This window comes from Phyllopteryx taeniolatus, chromosome 15 (genome assembly GCF_024500385.1).
Source record: "Phyllopteryx taeniolatus isolate TA_2022b chromosome 15, UOR_Ptae_1.2, whole genome shotgun sequence".
In the NCBI taxonomy this organism is placed as follows: domain Eukaryota; kingdom Metazoa; phylum Chordata; class Actinopteri; order Syngnathiformes; family Syngnathidae; genus Phyllopteryx; species Phyllopteryx taeniolatus.
The window spans coordinates 3309393-3333714 of NC_084516.1; the positions used below are offsets into that span (position 1 = coordinate 3309393).

At 43.8% G+C, this 24322-nt stretch overlaps 1 protein-coding gene across 2 annotated transcripts; it reads left to right on the forward strand.

Moving 5' to 3' along the window:
• The first annotated feature begins 1301 nt into the window (after positions 1-1301).
• Positions 1302-23879, forward strand: olfm1b (olfactomedin 1b). Of its 2 annotated transcripts, none has more exons than XM_061747141.1 (6): positions 1302-1459; positions 8602-8751; positions 8819-8974; positions 11620-11839; positions 17362-17468; positions 22023-23879. In XM_061747141.1, exons 1-6 carry the CDS (start codon positions 1397-1399, stop codon positions 22695-22697), a joined length of 1371 nt encoding a protein of 456 aa, XP_061603125.1. In that variant the 5' UTR covers positions 1302-1396; the 3' UTR covers positions 22698-23879. The 2 variants fall into 2 exon arrangements, with proteins under 2 accessions (XP_061603125.1, XP_061603124.1); XM_061747140.1 differs by lacking the exon at positions 1302-1459 and adding an exon at positions 6665-7059.
• Positions 23880-24322: the final 443 nt, after the last annotated feature.

Consider the following 24322-nt stretch of genomic DNA (forward strand, 5'->3'; position numbering starts at 1 on the left):
TTTCACGGCGGAGGGACGAGGCGATGGCGGCCTCCGTTCTCCTCCTCCAACTCCCCAAACCTCCACGCTCGCCCGCTTTCATACTCCTAATAAATCACTGGATGGCGCGCCGCCTGTTAACACCGAGCTAATCAGGGCCCGGCGCAGTAAATGAACAGGGGGGGGGGGGAAGAGGAGGAAGAGGACGGTGGCAGCGGAGGGGAAAGTGATGAAAGGGGAAAGTAATGGCAGCACGCCTGAGAGCCGAGGAGAAAAATCTGTCGCGGGACCTAAATTTAAACCCGCTTCCTCCTTCCTCCCATTTCTGCCATTTTCTTGACTCGGTCATCAAGCAGTCTTTCCCAAAAAACAAAAACAAAAAAAAAGCCCATTTATTCTTTATTCTTCCCGCGCCACTCAAACACTAATGACCGGAATAAAGTCTGAGTTTTCAAGACAAAAGTGACAGTCTGACAAGAATGAATTCATTGTTGGGGTGTTATTATGAGGACGACGTACTCGGCAGTCAATGGCAGTGAATGTGTTTTTTATTATTCAATTATAAATGTATTCTCATAATATTACACATTTGTATAGATAAAACATGAAACTTTCTTCTCCTTGAAGTATGAGCGAATTCTCCTTGAAAAAAAAAAAGCCTTTATCGTCATACATTTCCTATTATGCCTTTTTTTTGGGGGGGGGGGAACTAAACTATTTACCACTTCATTCTCAATGACATCAGACTTTATCTTGATGAAATATGACTTTTAATTCCCCTAAAATTATTTGTATTCATTGTCTAGATGACGACTTCATCTGGAAATATATTGCATATTTTTCCCTTTTCAGTGCGTCCCTAACACTCCTTCCTAATTGACCTCTATTGATTTTTGCAGTCATTCATTTCCTATGCGCGTGTGCCAGTTGGACCACCCCCTCCCTTCGCCTCCCTCCCTCCTTCCCTCCCTCCCTCCCTCCCTCCCTCGCTGCATCCCTCCATCATCAGGCTGCAACTTCCGGCTCTCAGCACCTCGCGCTCGGCCAGTCTCTCCACCGGCAGCATCGGCGACGTGTCCAGACGGGGTAATGTAAACTTTATAGCACCTGCCACCCACCGACCCAAATGCTTCTCCCTGACGCGTAAAACAAGAGAGGAAGAGTAGGAGGAGGAGGTGCGGTGGAAACGAGGCGATGCATACGCACCATTGCTGAGGGGGCGGGGGGGAAAGGGGGCTACTGTAGTGTAAGCTCACGTTGGGCATCGAGGCATCAAAACAACACCTGCAACGCCGAGAAAGAAGACGCGAGGAAGGCAGTAGGGGGTAGGGGGGGAGGGGTGTGGGGGGGGGCGTGAAAAAAAAAAAAACACAAAAAAAAACAAGACTCCATCCTCACACTCGGGAAGGCGAGAGAGATGCAGCCCGCCAGCAGGCTCCTCGCGCTGGTCCTCATCGTCGTGGGCACGGAACTCACGCAAGTAAGATTCTTTTTTTCAAAAACATTTTCTTCAAAACGCCATTTTGCATCCCCCTTCCTGTTAACAACGACATCCGGGCCCTTTCATTGGCTCAGGAGAAATGAGCAAAGCGTAATTAACGAGATTACGCGTGCCGCCTTGATGCTAATACGACATCTACTTGAGAGAAAAATATGATTGTGTTGACCGCGTTGAAATCCCAACGAACCGCATTCCCTCCCGGAGGTGTTGTGAGCATGCTCAGCGAGTGGATTAACGCATAAACACCATTAGTGCACAGTAATATATAAAAAGAAAGATGACTTCCTGTCATCGAAAAAGGCACTTCATCAAGCGGGCCATCTGCGCTGTATCGCAGGAGTGACCCACCCCCACTTAGATTATTTCAAGTATTTAAGGAGCACAGAATAAGTTGCGATATGGTATGAGTTTGCAATATTTTGCAAAGTGATATCAATAACACGCTAATCGTACCCATTACGATAGTAACGTTGATTTCACAGTACCCCAATTATGCGGTAATGGTATCTGGTTTCAAAATATCACAAACACGGAATCAGTCGAGCTATGGAATTCTTTTTGCGATAGTCTGGCAAAGTTGATAAGATGCAGTGATTTTGCGGTAATCGGAGCTAGGTTTGTTTAAAAACATCGAAAACATGAATCGGGGGGAAAGTCGCAATACGGTTCGAGTTCGCGACCTTTTCGGCAAAGTTGACATCAAGATGGTAAATGATAATGATAAACTCTCCACAACCAAAATCGTAACGTGACTTGCAGCGACATCAGTGAACAGACACAGACGGAAAGAAACCAGGGAACTAAATACAAGCTACGTGACGAGACGACGAGGCACACCTGGACAAGACACAAGTGGCTGATTGGTAGACACAAGGAACAGGGCTAATGCGAACAGGTGGAACCGAAAACCTGACACGCAAGACAAGACATGAACACGGGAAAACTAGATAAAACATGAAACAAAACGAAATATAAATCAAACGAGAAAAAACAGATCATGACGACATTTTCTTACAAAATACGGAGAAATCGCCATGAATCGTTTCGATAAGTTTTGCGATATTTAGGCAGCGTTGAGATCGAGATGCATCAATAACACAGTAATGGTATATAATGGTTTTCTTTTGAAATATCAGCAGATAAATTGCAATCCAGTTGTAGTTTTATGCTATTTCGGCAAAGTTGATTCGCGATACACTGCACATACTATACACTAGATTTTCTTTCAACATACTGCAGAACTGCCATGAGTCACAGAGTAAGTTGCGATGCGCTTTGTGATCGTTTGCAAAGTTGATATCACAAATTAACAATTATTGGGCAATGGTTGGTCGCTGGTTTTCTATCAGAACATCGCACAATCACAATGAATCGCAGATTAAGTTGCGATGGTCTCATTCTTGCAATATTTCCACAGAATTCATATCAGGATGCAAAGTACTGGTTTTGCAATATTTTGCTCACATTAATCTCAAGACAAAGTGATTACATAAAAATGGTAGCTCATTTTCTTTTCAAATATCGCGACAATATATTTGCTCTAGTTTGGCAAAGTCACGATTCAGTGATCTCATTTGTCGATACCACGATTGTGCGATGGATGTAGCGAACAATATTCTCCCATCGATTATCACTATCGTAAACGTTGACAAAATATTGTGATAATGTATCACAAGTGACTCGTCATCCTTGCACTACTGGGAACATACATAGGTTGCAGACTAATTTGTGAAACAATATATCGTGATATTATGCAGGTGAAAAATGTCACGATAGAGTGATTATGACATTCGATTCGTGGATGTGCAAAATCAAGGTGCATGCTGGGTAGCAAAATTATTTCACATCTCGGGACTGTAAGGGTGAGAAACGTGGAGTAATTTGCGATACGACTCATATTATGCAAACACATTTATCTTGTTGCGTTTCCATTATTCAACGAAAATGCTGCGCTTACATTTTTACACAAAGCTTGAGGTCGCTTTACTGTTGTTGTTTTTCTTTCCTTCTTTTTAAAGGGCACAACAGTGATCTCACAATAGTTACAAGGAACACATTACAACAGATCAATACATCGAAAACAAGCTCTCGCGCAAAAGAGCAGATCGGCTCTCGCCACGGCAAGCGCCTTCCTAATAAGTGAGCCGCAATAAAAACTCGATAAAAAGAGCGTCGGCGGGGTTATAGCTCTGTTGAAGCGGCTCGAGATGTTATGGAGCCATTCCAAATCATAATTGAGGTTTTAAAAAAAATACAATTAAACAAATCCACATAAAAAAAAAAAAAGGGGCGCTCATCGTTGGATACTCTGAACGATAAAAAGGAGGTAAGGATGGCACACGGCATTCTTCGCAAGTGAGCCTCATGTTGAACACACGACGAGTTTGACCTTCTCAATGTGATGTGAACATTGGGAAGGTCAAACTCGTCAAGTGTGGTCAGCAATGTTTACGAAAATGTGCGTTTGGTTGATTGTCAACAGTCAACTTTGTCTTGAACATTTACAAAAACACGTCAGAGGCAATGTACATTCGACATGTTAACGTATGAAATGTTCCCTCCAGATTTAAAAAAAAAAAAAAAAAAAGGTTCTACATTAAGTTCATTAGAGACTTTAAATTGTGTTTAATGTTAACGGAAATCGGGGTCCATAAAGACTTCCGGTCGGTTTGTTTGACTCAAAATTGTATTTGTTTATAAAAATACGTACACTTGTTTGATAAAAATCGGAATTGTCGTCATCGTTTCCGTGAGCACGTACATTGGGTTACCCCGATATTGACTTGTTCTTTGTTTTCGAGAAGACATACGTTAGGTCGTTGACTCTACATAGCATTCGATGTTTATAAAAAATCCATACGCTTAGCTGATTAGAAATTGGAAGTTGTTGCCGGCGTTTCTGAAAACTTAACGAAACAATTAACGTTCCCTCATGACTAAACAGTCTTCAGCCTTTTCAAAAGGACATAGTATAGGTTCCTCAAGACTAAATTTTCCTGATTTTAAACAAAAAAGAAACAGTAGTTTTGTTAAAGACGCTAAATTGCATTCGATGTTTACAAACATTTGTACGCTTGGCTGATTAGTAACTCGAAATTATTGTCAACGTTCCCAGAAACACAGACCGTACGTTAGGTTGTCTTTGTTGTAAAAAAAATAAAATAAAAAAAAGACTTATGTTAGGTATTGTCTGACTCTATATTGTAGCGTGTCTCCCACGTTACCGAGAACGTGTCGGTAAATTGTCTTCGATGTTCGAAAGAAGAAGACGTACGTTAGGTTCGTTACAGAATAAATTGCATTAAATGTTCACAAAAAAACATCCACCCTAGGTTGGTCAAAGACTAAACTGTTTCCTAAAAAAAAAAAAAAAAAAAAAAAAACTTTTGTAGAACCAACAAAAGTTTAGTCAGGAGAAATGTAATTTGTGCCTTGGTGTTAATGCTGATTTTTCTGGTTTGCGGTGGTGAAAAATGCACCGTTTCTAATTTGTTCCTGACTTTATTGAGCAGGCCAGTCTCAAAGATATGTGGCGGAATGACTGCTTAAGATATTTGAACATCACGTTACGTAACCCGTATCATTTTTTTTGTTGTAAAAAAAAAAAAAAAAAAAAAATGGTTCAAATTTGAAGCTCGAGGTGCTATGCTATGAGTGGCAGTCAGAGTGGGAGTTGCATTTTCGTGGTACACTTGTGGGCCGGGAGCGTGACTGTGTGTGTGTGTGTGTGTGTGCGTGTGTTAACGTCGTCATGGCAACTGCTGCTCAATGTAACACTCCACGGGCTATGATGCTACTTTTTAAAAAACGGGGCTCGTGTCTTAGAAACTTTGAATGCTCATTTGTCAGATTTGGACTGTGAAAAATGGATTCACTATTTGTGGCATGTATTTAATTGCTGTGTTCACGGTGCCGTAATAAAGCGTACACTGCGGCTACACGTGGGGTGACCTCTGCTCAAGTCACCGATGCGCCGACGTGGCTAGAGTACACTCGGCCTCCATTTTACCCGTAAAAACGCATTACGGCGGTCGGCAGACAGGAGCGCTGCGGCTATTCCGGGGGTCTCATGCATGATGCATCGCTGCCATTTCGTGGCCTACGTGTGGAAGTGCACATATACAGGACAAAAAAAAAAAAATGGATGAAGTCACATGGCTGAACTTTCATTTGAAAAGGTTTGGTGTGCAATTGCGCACACCAAACAGACGGGGTAGATGTGCGTCATTGGTGGGAAGCAAAAACAGTGTTTCCCCACCTTTACTGCGCCAAAGCTCATTCATATATTACGTCAGAAAAACCGCACCAGGATCAGTAAACCGCTGTAGAAAAGTGTCACAGAAGGTATTCATACTGAAATCATGATCATCTCGTCTCAATTTACTTTACATTTCAACCAGGGCCTGTTTAGTTGATCAAAAAGCTATTATTCTGTTGCATGAATGGCAACAGGTGAACACACAGGTTAATTGTACCTTCTGCCATCTAGTGGAAGAGAAGAGCATTTGGTTGCTCCGCCTGTCACTATATGTGCTGGCATAGATAGATGCACAAGTGGAAAGTGGATTATTGCTTTACAAAAATATTCCCAAAATGATCACGAGGGTTAAAAATGACACCGCATCCTTAAAAACGTTCAATTTTCCTTGAAAGCTCACTTGCAACCCTCATGACTAGGGATGGACCTGCAGTCCTTGAACACCCACATTACCACCGTTTGCGTCCAGATGGCGCCAGAGTCCCAGACATTAAAAGCCCAACACTCATTAGGGGTTTGAAAGCATCTCCGCACCCATCAGAGAAGCCCTATCACAAGCAGAGTTGATTCAGAGGTGGAGTGGAGGGTGGAGGCAGCGCCGCCACAGTGACCGAGAGCATCCCCTCGCAGTTTTGCCGCTTGATTAATCCCTCATTGTCATCCCAACTCGGGGGAGGGTCGAACCGCGATGGGCGCCTCAAACTGAAATAGATTTTTCCATGAGGCTGCCTGACATCATTGCGTCTGGAGATAGCTGCGTAGTAGCTCTCCCCTCCTCCATCCCTCTATCCCCCCCCCCACCGCTCTCATCCACTCTGAGTGTGCAGCCTCTTAATGACGGCAGGCGGGAGGCGGGTTGTGGGCGTGAAGCAAATAGTAAAGGGGCGCATCAGAGAGAGGGACCAGTGCGCGGGAGAAAGCCGAGCCACACACAGGATCCTGCACCTATCCTGTCCCACCCCCCCACCCCCCAAAAAAAATTCCACTGGATCAAGTTACATTGCAAGAAGAAGATGATGGAGAAACGAAGAACCCAACCGGAGACCCGGTGTGAAACGGCGAGCCAGCCCGGGCTTGGCGAACCCTGTTCAAAGCAAATCTTCCCCGGAGTCGTTAGGATGAAGACGGCGTGAGTGGAGGTGCACTTTTGGCAAGGTGGTGGGGGAGGAAGATGTCGGTGCCGCTGCTCAAGATCGGCGTGGTGCTGAGCACCATGGCGATGATCACCAACTGGATGTCGCAGACGCTCCCCTCGCTGGTGGGGCTGAACACCACCAAGCTGACGACGGCGCAGGGTGGCTACCTGGACCGGAGCACCGGAGTAAGTGTGCAACTATTTCTTTTGTCCTTTTACCCCCGACAAATAACTCTTCATCTGCTGTGAGAATCCTGATGAGAATATGACAAACCCAAAGGTTGAAACCCATCAAATTACTAAAGACCACCGTTGCAGTCGTACGGTTCCCATCCTGAAGAGATTCTGGCTCATCATGCATCTTCCCTCAACTGATGAGAGTATGACAGCACGAAAGCTTTAAACTCATCAGATGTATCAAGACCAGCGCTCCACACCTCCAAGCAAGTCTCCCCTGTGGGGCTCATCGGGGTGGGGGGGGGGGGGGGGGGGACAGTGCTTAAACCTCAACTCCACAACTCAACCAATCATATATACTGTTTCAGTCATGGTTTACCACACCCACGTAAATCTCTTCCACCAATAGATGAGTGCATGCGTTGAATACTTCGGGGGTTAATCAAATGCGAGTTCAACCTAAATGGAGTCACAGTTTTTGTTTGTAGGTATCGTGCTCGTTAGTCCGGGCACGTCACCTTTGAGTCGTCCGGAACAAACCGTTAACAGTTTGAATCAAATCAGATGGTACAACGCTTTATTTCCTAAAACCCCAGGACACTTGGTCTGGGGGGTTACTTCGTTTTCTGAGTGGGCATCTTCTTTGTTGCCAGTGCAGCGGCGCGGCAGCAACCTTTTTCCAATTTGTTCGCGGCTTCCTCCCACTGATGGGATCAGCTGGCGCGCACGGGACTTGCAGGGCGATTAATGTTTTTGTTTCCACTTGCTCGGTTCAGTCAGTCGGTCAGAAAATGTTCTCCTGTGAACGAATGATTGCAGCACGCTCCCAAACGACCGATTCTGATCCGCCGTGATTCATTCATTGCGCTGGATGAGAGTGGTTGGGATTGGGATCTTACCCGTCTTCCCATCCGTCGACCATCTTGCCCACTTTGGAGAGCAACTCTGAACTCCAGAAGATATCACCAGTGAACCGGAAGTGCACGTTCGCTGTATATGCTTGTGTGGGTGAAGACTCGCCATAACTTCCGCTAACAACCCAGGCTTAACTTGGGGCATCCGAGACATGCATTTTAGTCTCAGTTGACACATGTACACACACACATATATATCCAATTATTACTTTCCTATTTAGCCAGGGCTTTGGCGCCATCTTGTGTCAGCAGTTCTCCAACTAAGCATCCAAAAATCGTGCTCAGGGTGTGGTGAACTGATATCAGAAATCACCATGGGAAATTATAGGAAAGCACAAGAAGAGAAAAAAATAAAAATTTATTAAAAAAAAAAAAAAACGTACAAAATTGAAGATTGGGTATTAAACTGGAACTTGCCCTCTCTGGCCAGACAAGCCATCTACATATTTTGCATGGAGGTCTGCTCATGACAAACAAAGTATTGATGCTTGAATGACATAGCTTTACATTAATTAACCTAAATTCCCAGAAATTCACATGAAACGTTTCCAATTTGAAATATTTCCAAATTTACTCACCCTTTGAGCACCTCTCTTTAGGCGTCGCCACTCAACCGCCGCTTTTCTCCGCCCTTCAGGTGCTGCCGGCAAATCCAGAGGAGTCGTGGCAGGTTTACAGTTCGGGCCAGGACGGCGAGGGTAGGTGCGTCTGCACTGTGGTGGCGCCCCAACAATCCATGTGCTCCAGGGATGCCCGCACCAAACAACTGAGGCAACTGCTAGAGAAGGTAACCTGACTTAAAATCGCCGCAAAAAAAAAAAAACAGCCGACGCATCACACAAGTTTGCTCGCAGGTCCAGAACATGACCCAGTCCATCCAGGTCCTGGACCAGAGAACTCAGAGGGAGCTCCAGTACGTGGAGAAGATGGAGGTGCAGCTCCGCGGCCTGCAAACTAAATTCAGGCAGGTGGAGGAGAACCACATGCAGAATATCGCCAAGCAATACAAGGTGAGCACACCATGAGCCATTCCATCTCGTCTTTGGGGATGGTTCGGTCCGATCCCGCCGTGCCACTCCCATACATACACTACTGTGCAAAAGTTGAGGGTCACCCAGACAATTTGGTATTTTCCGTGAAAAACGCACCATTGTGCGGGTGTTCGGAAAGTCAAAAAGTGCACAGTAACTTTATGAACATCTATAGATACACACACTAGCGCTCCAAAGGTTGGGGGTCACTGAGAAATGGATTTTCAAAAGACCTTAACAATGTCTAGACTGTAGGTCGGATTAATTCGTCGTTATCGCCTTTGAATAAAAACAGTGCTTGTCGTTAAAAAGATTTTCAAATTTACAAGTGACCCCAAACCTTTGAACGGTAGTGTATATCTACTGCTTATCTGTATACAAACACACTAGTGCTCTTCTTTCCAAAACAAGGATATTTCGAAGTGACCCCAAGCTTTTCAACAATAGTGTACATGATTACTTAACTGGATGTGCGACAGTATTTCCATAATCCCTTCCCAGACAATTGTCCAAACTTGGAGGAAATCTGAACATGCTCGCGCTCGCTAATGTTGCACCCTCCAAAACAGCAGGGAGGCAGCACATTTGCCAAAATGGAAGCATAAAGAAAGAAACGCTAACTTCTTAAGCATGAGTTAAAGTTTAAATTTTCATTCCTGGTGAATCTGGAAAAGAACACATTTAGCGTGTAGCTTTAGCAATAGGTTATAGTTTGATTGATTAAGTTCCAAAATATGAATATTTGAAGATTTAAAGCACAACTGCCACCTTAATTTGGTAATGATGTTCACCTCCAGCGCTGTTCGTCCTTTTTTCACTGAAGAGAGATTAGTTTATTGGTGGTGAGGTGTTTATTTTTAGTCATCTTTGGAAATTTTAAATTGAATGAATCAAGACTTGAAACATTGTGGTAATTCTTTGCCCTGCAGTAAGCGAGATGAGGCATTTATTGGTGGCAAGGTATTTATATTTTGTAAAAAAATTTCCCACAAATACCCCCCAAAAATAACGCAGATTAAAAAAATTATAATACAGGTAGCTATTTTTGTAATTTGGCAGCAACACATTCTGGTAGTATTTTTTACCTGCTGGCAAGGGTTAGGAAGTTGTTAGAGGTGAGGTGCTACTTTGTTAAATGTTTTAAAAAAGGAATTTATTCATTAATTACTTTTTTAATGAAAACGCTTAAAATACCGCCACCATGTTAATTTGCTAATGACGGCTACTATGATACATCACCCTCAAAAAAAAAAAAAATCTCGGGGGGGACTATTTGAGGTGAGGCCTTTATTTTATCCCCCCCAAAAAAATCAAGACGTAAAACACTGCTGCTGCGTTCATTTGGTAATGATGTTCGCTGTGACACATGGTGTTTGTAACGTTTTCCTTATTGGAGGTGAGGCATTTACTTTTTTGTGATTTGAGGGGAGGTCTTTATTTTTCCTTCCACAGATAAAACAAATTCCTAAAAACACTGCCACTTCCCTAATTTCTCTCCAGTGACACCAAGTGCTTTAAAAAAAAATTCCCATTGGGGAGCATTTATTTGAGGATTGGCGCTAGCTTGTTCAGATGCTTCCCAAATCGGACCTCTACTGTGTGATCTCGTCCCCCCCTGCATGTTCAACACCATAATCGCAACGCCCCACCCATCGCACGCAACGGCGTTACCGTTTTCCCTGTATCCAAAAAAAAATTTGAAAAAAAAATCTTGCGCGTTTTGTTTGTTGTGTGTCTGCTAGCGAGGTTAGCAAGCTGCCATCAACAGCCTGTCGTTTTCTTGCTTACAGGGCTAACTTTAAGACATGTAAAGAGAGAAACAGAAAGAGCCAGAGGGAAGAAGAGGCAGGTCAAAATCCAGATCTTTCTCCCCCCTCCCTTCCCACTTAACCCAAGTGAGAGCTTTTTTGGGGGCAGTTCATTTAGCAGCCATTAAGAGCCAGACCAGCCCCCGCCCACACCACTGATCTTTTCCTGCATGTTTCTTATTGCTGTTTTTCCCCCCGCCTCTACTTTTATTTCCAAGTGTAATTGATTAATCTCTAATTGTTGTTATTTCATTCTACTTGCTTTGGAGCTTTTGTCTATGCATATTTGGTTACTCGACAAATCAAAAAAAAAAAAAAAAAAGAAAAAAAAAAAAAGAAAAAAAAATGAAACAAGAAAAACCCTAGTAAAATTCCAGCTCTGTGTGACATGTAAAAAAATTTAAAAAATTTAAAAAATAAAAAAAGAAAAAAGCATGTAACCCTTGCTACAATGTTGCATTTTAAAAAGACAATGACCAATAAAGAGTTTTCCCAATTGTTGCTGGTGTACCGAGGGCTTGCTTTTTTATTTTTGTTTTAAGCGGCTGGTCACCGCCGGGACGGAACCTCGAGAGCAACAACAACAAAAAAAAAAGTAAATGAATATTTGGTTTGCGCGCATACACACACACACACACACACACACACACACCGTCATATACACACAACACACACGGGGGGGTTGGTGGCAGGTTAGCGTTAGCGTAGTCAGGAAAAGACAGTTTGTTTTTTTTCTTTGGCCGACGTCTGGGTGGGAGGTGGTCTCGGTTTTGCGACACGCCTGACACTCAACCGAGCTTATTCTAATCCTTTCAGGCCATAAAGGCGAAAATGGAGGAGCTTAGGCCGTTGATACCCGTGTTGGTGGAGTACAAGGCCGATGCCAAATTGGTATTGCAGTTTAAGGAGGAGGTCCAGAATCTGACGTCAGTGCTAAGCGGGCTGCAGGAGGAGATGGGGGCCTATGACTTCGAGGAGCTCCACAGCAGAGTGTCAAATCTCGAGGAGAGGCTGCGAGCGTGCATGCAAAAATTGGGTAGGCCACAGACGCAGACACGTGCACGCACACACCTGCCGCGACGACCACCGACAAGATGCTCAGGCACATTCGCACCACGCAGAAACGTTGGCATCTTGATTTACGGTTACGCTGCATTACAAGTACGACAACAAGCGAGGAGTTCGCCTTTTTTTTTTTTTTTTTTTTTTTTTGTGACTTTAGTAAAATGTTTTTTTTGGGTTTTTTTTTTTTGGTTCCTGCTTCAATAATTTTAATTTGGGTATCCTAAGTGAATATAAAGTATATTAAGAAAGTAATATTTTTGCACAGAGCAGCAAAAGTTAGAGGAGACGCGCACATTCTTTCACAGCTGGTTCCCTTTCTCGTCTTTTCTCCTCTAACTGAAGTCGTAGGTGAACAGTACACATGCGCCCAATTCAGGTTGTTTGTGGAACAGAAGAAAGAAAGAAAAATTGGGCAAAAAATTAAATAGGCTCCCGGCTGTAGTGAAAGACGGGAGCGTTCTCGATGGGATTGCTAGAGATCGACACGTCACCGCACCGATGAGTTTCATGATATCATCTCTCCTGGACTGCTTCACACAATTATTTCACGCTCACTTTCAAAAATAATCGACGCTCGATAATTGCGAGTTAAGAAATAACGGGCGTGGACACGTTTGAGGCCTTGCGTGACAAGTCCGTGACGATATAAACACGTACGGGCATCACGATCGGCTTAAATGGAGACGACAGCAGCTGCGCTAAAATGCTTGTTCAAGTGGAACGCACAGCCACCGATTACTTCCAGCACGGCCACTATTTGAGGAAATGCGGTAAGTTTCAGCTGTGTTTGATTTAGCATACATTTCATTTTAAAAAGCCAGATGCATAAGGAAATGTTTCGTGTTCACCATGAGGTGCTTTGACGCCACTGTACTAACTATACTAATTTAGGGGATTGCTACGATGCGGTGTGACGTCCTCACGTCATTTGCTCGTTTTGGTATTCGGGCTCCGCGACAGCGTCGCTGCCACGCAAAATCTGAGGAAATCATCTGACAAAAACATGGAGGCACCGCGGTGATGATAAATGTCTCGGCGGCTCGCGAAGTCCTTTTGCTTTCCGGCCCGTCGCCAGTGTCTTCACACCTCTACCACAAGTCCCGGCGCTAATGGATGCACACCCACACTCGACCGAATAAGACAGCAGCAACACGGACACGCTGCAAATCGCGGGTATATTGTGTCCCCCCTACTCATATCATCACTACTATTATTATTACGCACTTTATGAGCGGCCTGTGCTGCACGTGACCTGCTTTGGTTCGTTTAATCTGCAAACGTACCGTATGCAGTTAGCTTTGTTTTGGGAAGCTTTTTTTTTTTTTTTTTTTAAATTGTTTAATGTGCTCCCTAATGTCTGTCGGAAGTAGGCGTTGAACCGATTAGTCGAGTAGTGGCCGAGTCAACTGTTACTACACAGTGTCGACCTTTAACGCTTGACGTCGACTAATCGCCAATCACGCGTTTGGCGTCTCGTCTTCCAATCGGCCAATTTACAGAGAGATTTTAGTCCGCTGCCGTCAGCGGACTGTAATGCCCTGTGGAGCAGTGTTATGTCCAGAGCAACATGACCTGATAAGTCTAGTCTGTATAAAAGACTCAAGATAGTATGACGTGCTGATTTGGAAAGAAAATTATTATTTTTATTTTTTTTTCCCCCTCTGTAGTGCGCATGATCCTGGCAACCCACCAGTCAGCTTTGATGCAGAGGTCACCTCAAGAATAAAGTATTATGAAGGGAACGCTGAAGATGATTACATTTGGAATCGAGGATTATCTTTTTGAACAAATCGTGAAAAAGAGAACGTTAGTACAGCTAATAGAGTATCGAGTCAAACGTGGCTAATGTGAATATACAGTAAATTGTGACTGAGCAAGATCGTATAACTTAAGATTTGCTTAAAGCAAGTAATGAATTGACTCAACATTTTTGAGATTTAGCATAGGCACAATTTTGATTTATGCCACAGTAACTTTGGATTTGCTTAAAACTTGAAGGTTAAGACTTGAGACTTATGACTTGCTAATGTTTGTCTTACTCCCCCCCCCCCTCCGGTCTAAAGCAAGCAGAGTTGATGCTTGTTGCGCAGTTTGTGCGTGTATAAAAGACAAGAAGTGATAAAAGACGAGGTTAGCCGGCGGGGGACGGCACAATCGAGGCCCGCCGGTGCTTTCATGTGCGCTCCAAAAGGCGCCGCAGCGCTCCAGTTGCTTAGATTTCACTCTTGAAGGTCAATAAGCCGCATAAGCAGCAGAACAGAAGAGGAAGGGGCGGGTGGAAAGAAGAAAAAGTCAAATTGAAGTTCCAAGTCCCAATGAACGGGCACTCGCAATCTTTGAATTTAGGAGCAATCGGACAAAATCTCCAGTTCTCTTGTGAAGGACCGTATAAACCCGAGTTACGAGAGTTGTGCGTTTTATGGTGAGTCATCCAACTTCATCGGCATGCTCTATGCACACTCAATTTAGCCTTACCGGTCTAGGATACGCAACTAATTTGGTAGCAATCAAATTGAATTTCTAGGACTAGTTTGTCAATGAAGGACCCTTGGAAATGGCCAAAATGGCAGACTTACTGCCTCTTCCAGGACATGGCTTCTTGAGACCTTTTTGTGGGTCTACTAAAGATAGACATGTCTACCAAATATCATGTTCCTAAATCAAATGAACTGAGGACAAGTTTGTCTTTGAAGGATGCCTGGAAATGGCCCAGAATGGCTCTAAAACCAAAATGGTGGAGTTCATGACACTTTTTTTTTTTTTTTGTGAGTCTACTGATAATAGATATTCCTACCAAATATTATGGTCCTAAGTAAAACTGGCTTTGGAGACTGAGGACAAAATCTTTCTTTGAAGAACTTTGGAAATGGCCAAACTGGCCCCAAAATGGTGGCTTCAAACCAAAATCGCAGACTTCCTGTCTTTTAAGGCAGGGCTTCTTGAGACTTTTTCTTGAGTCCACTCACGATAGATGCGCCTACCAAATTTCATTTAAATGAAACTGGCTTCAGGGGCAGAATGTTCCCCCCCCCCCCCCCCCCAATCAATTTAGAGATTTTAGCAGCGACTGCAACGGGACAAGAAATTGAAAGTAGATTCTGTCCTTCAAGCTTTGTTGTATACTGGAACAGTCCCGTGGCGCGGGCGAGGCGCGCAGGAAGCGGGGGGTGGGGCACCATGACCATCGATCAAGGGGACGCGCCAGCTCGCCGGGCAATAATCAAATCGATAAATCACCCGCAGTCACGTCCCAACAACGTGAGCGCTTGGGGCTAATCGTCAATGCTGACGAATGATGCCACTCCAAGGGCGGGGTTATAAATCGACTATTAATATCTTTGTCAACTCTTTGACAAATACTTCTATCAACTTCAGTATTTTGGATAAATAAGGACTAGACAAAGCCATGTGAGCTACTGTACGTCTCACATAATGCATTAAGGCTCGCTATATACGGTGTGCATCTGTAAAGTAATCGCAGCAATTCACTTTTTCCACATTCCAAAATGGATTAGATTCATGCATTTCTTTTAAAAACAAAAACCAAATAAAGTCAACACACAGCTCATCATAATGACGTGAAAAAGTTTTTGTTTTTTTTTTGTGCAAATTTATTACAATTAGTCTTTAAAGTAAGATTGCCGTAACTTCAAATGTTTTGTCATGTCATTATGGGGTGTTGTGTGTCATTTACAAAACCGCATCTGAACGCTTTGCAACTTTGCAAGTCCCTGCTACGTGAAAATGCTGCAAATGTCTTCTCTCTTCCAAAATTTGACACACCACAAAGAAGTGTTGTCAACAACCAAATTTGACTGAAAAAATAAATCAAATCCCACTGAATGGACTGAAACCGCATCCCGCTCACCACTATTGCAACCTGGAAAACCGATGCTACTTCATCTAAGCGTCTTTCGAAAACCTCCCAATTCGCGCCGAATTACCACAGCGCCGTAGTCTGTCACTAACCTATGCCATTGCGGTCTTAACATCACAATTACAGTAAATATTGGTGTGAAAAACACTTGTGACGTCAAAATCAATTATTATGGCTGTATCTATGGTCCAACATAGTGTTTCTTCACCAAAGCGTTCATCTCACCCGCCGCTTTCAGCCCGCTCACCTTTGACCTCCGTACATTCAGGCCAATGGGGCCCTCTCTCTAGACTTTACGAGTTGCCAGGGGACATCATTAAGAAGACTATTAGCATGAACAGTGGATTGCGGGGGGGGGGGCGGTGTGCCTCGCGGGCTATCTCGGAGCCGAAAAGCACCGGTCGTCTTGAAGATGGAGGCGTAATTGGAGAAAATAAATGAATTATTAAATAGACCGTAGATGTATTGCTTCATTCTAATCCTGTTGAGAATTATGCAAGAGCCTCAACCCCCCCACTGCTGATAGTAAATGCTGTGCACAACAACAGCAAATCATTGGTTACTCTTATGAAGGCATTTCCTTTGAAATTAATGGACTGTCACAATGATTCAGTGCTATGTTCCCCGATCGTTTTACATGTTTGGACTTGGAAACAAAAGCTAGCCAGTCAAGATCGGTATGGGCCCGTCTACCGAAAAATGCCTCGTTCACAATCGTCAAAAATTCATGAAGCACCAAGGACAAGAAAAGCATATCCATATCCACATTTTTGTGTGTTCAAATATGTTTATTAAAAATGTATTCATGCATGTGGGAGGGGTAAAGCTATGAAAAAAAAAAAATACATGATGCCCGGTAAGTTTTACTTTTGAGTTAGTGATATTCTGTAGGTTACATGCGCACTCCACGTAGACGACGACTTGTTAAAAGGCCAATTATTTCGTAATTTCGTAAGTGTTCGGACTCAAAAACGTAATAGCTAATAGCTGAACTCTATGCTTCACCGTTTGGAAATGACGATGCCCAAGTAAAATATCTGGAGCACTTAACAGCGGTTTTAGGAGCCTTAAAAGAGCGTCGAGGAGTTGTACAGTTAGCATATAATGACTGGAAATTTGGGGCTAACGGCGAGCCGCAACAGGCAATCATAGCTTACTCTTTGAATTAGCGGCGTGGAATGGCTCATTACGAATTAACTCATCCAAACCACCTAATTGACATTTGCCTGGGCGAAATGGCGTCCCAAGGAATGGACGCTTAACGGCAAGCGGTTTATATCCCTGAGCTAATCCGTTCTCGTTAAAGTCGGACCGCTCTTCGTGTTAGACGGGGGGGAACGCAAGTTTTGTCAAGTTCACACGAAGAAGTCAATCATTGCCAATTAAAAGCGTAGCGAATGCACGGAGTACACAGAGCAGCTCACGTGTGAGCGGAATAACAACAAGAATCTATTGACCGCGACAAAGACGGCGAGAGAGGCCAGATGGACACCGGCTCCCGCATCGTTCAAGCAAACTCGCTTGGATGTCAAGCAAATTAAACGAATTGGCCGTTTAATACAAAGCAGCCCTGAATGGCTTTTGGCTGCCGTCTTCTTAACTCCTGTCCTTTGCAGCATGCGGCAAACTGACCAGCATCAGCGACCCCATCACAGTCAAGACGTCGGGGTCCAGGTACGGCTCCTGGATGACGGATCCCCTGGCGCCTGAAGGAGACACGCGGGTACGTAATATGTTTGTTAACTTCCATTTGTGCTGCACGGCTACCTTGGAGCGTTACAGTAGCGTTGGAAGGCGCAATGGTACCTTGACTTAACGCGTTTATTCATTCCGTGACCAAGTCCATAAATCTATTTACTTGTATATCGGATTCATTTTCCCCCTTGAAATCCTATTCATTCATTCCAGCCCCCCAAAAAACAAATTCCTTCATCCAGCCATCCATTTACTTCAATCCCCCCGCTTCACTTTCCCCTCACTCTTGAACAAGAAAAACATGAGAATGTAATAAACTGGTTTTATACAGTGCAATTACTGTACGTTGCAACAAGCATAAAGTCACAACAACAACAACAACAAATTTTGTGTTGTATGTGTGCCTTTAAGGAGCATGGCATAGTGAGTGATGTCAGGAGCTGCAGTCTGTATCCATATATTTATGGGTTAAACTACTACTTTAGGGAATTATAAACAGTTTGGGGGGTGTCAGTTGTTTTTTTTTCCTCCATTCACAGCAGAGTTTGGTCCCGATCCCCCCGTAATAATTGCGTTCCTTATGTAACGAGCTATAACCAGAACTTGCATTGCCCTGCATAGAAATTTAAGCTAGCCTTTTGTCTTGTAAGTAGTTGCATGTCTGCACATCATGTACAAAGTTTGAGCCGACATCTTGTTAGCATTAGTAGCAGAGCCCAGACTGGAAGCGACTCGCGGCGCATCAAGTAAGGACCATTATCCAGAAGCTTGTTTGCATGGAGTGAGCTGGCAAAAAAGAAGCTCGCTGGCTGCGTCTGCAGAGAGCAAACCAGCTAAAGCCTCTCCGACACACCAGCCGACGAGCGTCTGCGGACCCAGGGTTTGGGTTGGAGCCCGTCGGCCTTTGTTGGCAGCGTTTCGGCCCCGGCGGAGGTGGCCAAGAAGCCAAATGGGCAAAACGGAATTTCATTAGATTCCTCATTGGATTATTCCTGAATGAGGTCAACCGTTTTGTGCACGTCAGCCTGAGAGGTTTGCTACCAAAAGGGCAGAAAATCGACAAGCTTAAGCAGGCGTCGAGGTTATTGCCATCTTAACTGATTTTCATGTAAGATAAAAATTTGTCACCTGACAATGGAGAATCTCGCCCCCCAAATCCAAAAGCGTCATCTGATGTAGCACTCAATGCCGACCTGTGAGAGGCAGCAATTTCTAGCAGTGTATCCAGACTGCGGAGCAAGAAGCAGCCAGGCTAGCTACCTAGCTGCAATCTAGTCATGCCGGCACTTCTTCAGTCAGACCGATTCCCGATTGGCTTTTGTTACGTTCTAAATCACAGTCGGTGGCTCGGACATCCTCGGTTTTGCCTGCACTTGATAAGAATTGGTGATCATAAATGTTGAAAATGTTTAACATTCCTGATTGTCAGCCCCCCACTAGCGCAATGACTCGCCCGTTACGTTCTCACGATCTAAAAATGAATGTAATGTCGAATCCATCTGAGAGGTTACCAAAATAACGTGATTTTTTTTCCAACCCTAAATAGCAGTGCTGATGAATTGCTGAAAAGATCTTAGACATCCTCGCTGTCAACCCCACACGTTACGATTTTATGTACATAAATACTGAACACGTTTGAATATTTATGATTGTCCGGCACTTATCTGTAAGCTACCAGCGCTACTTCTACATGTAGATGCTTAGGAGCTACAATGTTCTCACCCTCGCCTCAGTGGAGCTAAAAATGATGGAAATAAGTCAATCTCACTAATGTAGACTCCATCATTGAGGTTACTGATGATCACCAAACTCCAAGGACATGAAACAACGTTCCTAAATTGAATATAAATGATAATGAAGTGTTTAAATCAGACATACTCATTTAATCGTTAATATTGAACATGTTTAACATTTACTACAGTCACGCTGGACGTTTTTTTGCGAGCACATTGACTTTGGCCAGAGCTGGGCTGATAATATTCCAGTTTATCCTGAGCTTTAAAAACAAAACAACACCACCAAGAAAACAAAAAACAAAAAAGAAGAATGTGATGCAAATAACCAATAGATCCATGGTCAGACTTTCACAACCCAACAAGAAAATGCAAATATCGGTTATAAATCTTGGCTTTAACCAGAAGCAGTGTAGCGGACAAGTAAAGGTGAGGGCGGGAAGTAAACACATTTTATTGGCGGCAAAACAAGAGCACTTTATTGGGCCCCGCGATCAGCGACCCAACTTTCAATGTCACGTCGGGAGAATGAAGAACATCCGCCGCTATGTAAATTGCTTCCTGGAGGCTGCTTCAACGAGCAAATTGCTGACCTAATGTTATATTTAGCACGCTGTGAAGGCTACCTGGAAAGCGAATACATAAGCAGATCACATGAAAGATTTGCTGTTCTATTCTCACAGGGGCAGGAAAATGAAGGATGCCGGTAATCGACATTGGCATGCCGCTGTCTTTTTATCCTGTGGTTTCGTTTCTTCGCCTTTCGCGACCCAAAGTCAGGCGCGTTTCGTTTCGTTCGTTCGTTCCACGTTCAAGTGGAATTTCGAAACATTTCTTTGGTGCCAGCTTGTGGCATCTCGGTGCCAAGGAACTATGTGAAAGTGAGTTGAAGAGCTTCATGTATGGTTTTCTGTCATAAAAAAAAAACCTAAGATCACTTTTGTTTTTCCTTTCCCCCCCCCCACACACTGATAACGGAAAGCACAAACAAAACATGGATTCAAAGAGAGCTTTCCTGATGTGACTCACATAAGTCAATTCCAGTGGAGTGGCAGGTGCTTGGCGGAAGGGCGGCAGGTAAAAAAGGCGGGATGTCTCGGGAAGCGTTTGAGCCTCCGGCGCAGCATAGGAACGGTGGCGGTCGGTACAAAGCCGCTGAGAAGGGGCTTTTTATTGGGGGGCGGTGACTGCCGCTGTCCCCCGCAGTTGTCAACCTGACTACTGTGTTCACCCGCCGCCAGATCTCAGCGCCGCGTGTTCCTTGAGGAACTCTTGGCGCTAACTTAATTGGGACGCGTGTTTACCGTGTAATTTCTTCCGTTGGAGGCGAGTGAGCTGCCTGCAAAATCGAGGTATTCGCAAAGGAAATGCCGGCGGAATGCTTTGACTTAAGCTGCACGCATCTATTAATTTTGAGCTGTGGTTTATTTGTAAATATTGGCAGACACCGTTATACTGTTATCTTCGCTACAAATATTACGCTTTCTCCTCCCTACGGCCAACATTGCGAGATACCGTATGTCTGTTTTTGTCATTTTTTTCTCGCTTGAATAAACTCAGTATCTTTAGCCCCGTTTCCACCAAAGAGGTACAGTTCAGTTGCGTTCGCTATGATTAACTTCAAAACTTTGGGTATGCAGTATGTAGGAGTTTGATATCGTTAGCCTCGTTTCTACCAAGCAGCACAATTTGATTCAGCACAGTTTGGTAGGCCTATGCATTTTTTTACCGTGAGTGTCCATCACAAAATATCCGCCTGGAAAAGTCCGGGGTTTTTTTTCCCTGTATCCCCATTGTTGGGGTGCTAGTCGCAAGCGGTACGCTTTGTTACATTTGTGTAGGGCGAAGCCAGATCCACCGCTGTCCGCTGATTGGTTGACAGAGAATAGTCCACCTTTTTCTATGTTACAAAGGTATCAGTTGAAAAAAACAACAATTTCGGATTCCGCCAGAGGTTTATAGGTACTGTCAGCACAATGTACCTGGTATCTTAGTGTCTGCTATTGCAGTACTAAGTACCTTGTATCTCAGAACAAAGTATCTGGTATTTTAACACAATGTAACTGATTTCTCTCTGGTATGCCATTTATGTGCGCCATTCCGCCTTCAAACCTTGCGATGGAGACAAGTCCGATCAGGACTTATCGGATACAAACCACACTAAAGCAAACTGAAGTTGGTGCTAATCCAAATTAGGATTGTTTGTACTGTACTCCTATTTTGGTATAGTAGTAGTCAAGTATCATTTATCTAAATTATCTAGATTTATAATCCCAATTATGCAAATTGAATTCCTGTTCCAGATTTGTGATTTGGCTTTTAGCGGGTTGGAACATGTGTACGATTTACAGCTGACTGACTCTGTGAAAACCCGCTGCTGCCATTTGCAAACTGTTGACATCGATCCGTCTCCTTAAATTAGGGCTGACGAGTGCGCACGCTGCCGAAATCCTGTGGCGGTGCAGAGGAAAAGGTCAGCGTTCTGACAGCAGATAACGCAGTTTAGAGGGTAAAAAAAACATTGCCGATCTGTTGGGCCATTTTTGATGCCGCTCTATTATTTAGCCAGGCACCATCAGTCTGTCAGTTCCTACAGCCAGGATCCAGTACAATAAATTGAAATTAGGAAGCGTGACAGAAGGGAATGTCAATGTTCTGTTGGTGATTAAAGACGGTTAGCCTTGTGCCAGTTAGGGAAGGGCATTTGACGGAAGTCCTTTCATCGACAAGGTAAGGTACTACTGTATGCCTCTTTTCTATCTGCTGGCTCAGATTATAGAACTACACCTGAATGACCCAATCCTTAGTGCCCCTGACTCCTTTGTGTCCGTCTTTGATGTGACTCGCAGGTCTGGTACATGGATGGTTACCACAACAACCGCTTCGTGCGGGAGTACAAGTCCATGCAGGACTTCATGACGTCGGACAACTTCACCTCGCACCGTCTCCCCCACCCGTGGTCCGGAACGGGCCAGGTGGTCTACAACGGCTCCATCTACTTCAACAAGTTCCAGAGCCACGTCATCATCAAGTTTGACTTCCGCGCCTCCGCCATCAGCAAGTCCCGGCAACTCGACTACGCCGGCTTCAACAACGTGTATCGCTACGCCTGGGGCGGCCACTCCGACATCGACCTGATGGTGGACGAGGGGGGCCTGTGGGCCGTCTACGCCACCAACCAGAATGCCGGCAACATAGTCATTAGCAAGCTGAACCCCAGCACGCTGCAGATCGTCAAGAGCTGGACCACCAACCACCCCAAAAGGAGCGCCGGCGAGTCCTTCATGATCTGCGGCACGCTGTACGTCACCAACGGATACTCGGGAGGCACCAAGGTCTACTATGCCTACTCCACCAACTCTTCCACGTACGAATACATAGACATCGCCTTCCAGAACAAGTACTCGCACATCTCCATGCTGGACTACAACCCGCGGGACCGCGCCCTGTACGCCTGGAACAATGGGCACCAGGTGCTCTACAACGTCACGCTGTTCCACGTCATCCACTCAGAGGAACTGTAATCGTGGTAAGACGGCAATGTACGATAATATATCTGCGAAAGAATGAATGTACACAGAGGACTTCGGGGGGAGAGAAAAAATATATCTAAAAATATCTGATTGTTAGATTTAAAACAATTAATTTTCTATACTTAAAGAAAAGATTCTACTATGTCTATTCTAGCTAGGCAACAGTTAACATTATTTTCTAGTTGCCATCCTTTTGTCAGTTTGGAATGAAAACCTTTGTTTGTTTACCGTGTAGAAAATGATTGTAAATGTAGACTACATCTATATAAAGCTAATATGTGTATATCAGATTTAAAGTAATACAAAACAACTTGCCAAAAAAAGGAGAAAAAAGTCTTTTTTTCCATCATCAACCTGCGCTCATTCAAATGGTTATGATTATAATATATATATATATATATATATAATATATAAAATAATCCTCAAAGTGGGTCCTGAAACAAAGACCATTATTGCTCAGCGAAACAAAAAAAAAAAAAACAGTCTACAATGAATAGACTCGTGCACGGACTTGACAGTACATTGTGTCATATCGTTTTCGAGTATCGTAGCAAATAAAGGCCGTGGAGGACAGCGACAATAACGACCGAAGGCCCCGACTGTTGCTGGGCTCTCTCGACGAAGCTCATTGAACCCGTGTTGTTGGTGCGCACTACATGTGGGGGGGGGGGGGGGGGGGGGGAAACTTTCTTTGCATGACTATTTTTTACCGCTACTGAATGTCTTTTGCTGTATGATAGCCTACTATTTAAAAAATAAATAAATAAATAAAGGACCATGGTGGAGTTTGGCTTTGGGAATTTTTACATATTTAGCTGCTTCTTTGTAATTATTTATTGCTTTGTTTGACTATTCGTTTCTTTTTGCATCACCGTACCTGTCCCAGTCTGTAGATTTCTGTTTTGTTTTTTTCCAGCGCATGGGAGGAAGCCGAAGAATTAAAAAAAAAAAAAAAAAAAAAAAAACAGAAACATGACAGAATGTCTCGGAGATTGTCATCTGAAATTCACTCAAAGCACCTGTGGTTGAAATTCCATTATTTTTGTTCCACGTCACGTATATACTTGTGAAGGACAAAACTGTTTTCAATGTAAAAAAAAAAAACGCTTTTCCAGCTGTACTGGACGTGTTGTACCTGAGATGAGATTGTTAACAATGTGTGTCAATTAAAAAACAATTTTAAAAAAAATGTATTACAGTGTTTAGATTGTCACCTTACAAAAATCGACAAGCCTCTTTTTTTCTTTTTTAAATAGCAAATTACTTCTACATCACTCTGGCTATTTAAACTCATGAACTGTCTTGGGTTACCACTTGTTTGTATTATAATTGCCCTGTGATTGACTGGTGACCAGCCCAGGGTGTTACACCCGCCTCTTGCCCCAAATCCACTTTTTTCTTCTGGCCTGAAGAATATCAGAAGCACTGACCTACATGTACAACCTAAATTATAATATTTGCTCATTGAAATTGTACTAGCTTACTCCCAACAGTCTGTCCTCTTCATTTTGTAGCATTTCTCTTGGCTACACTGCGTCCAGAACATGGATGTTAGAATTTTTAGCCAATCAGATTTCAGATTCGATGTGTTGCCATGACAGCCTAACCTTCTCAGG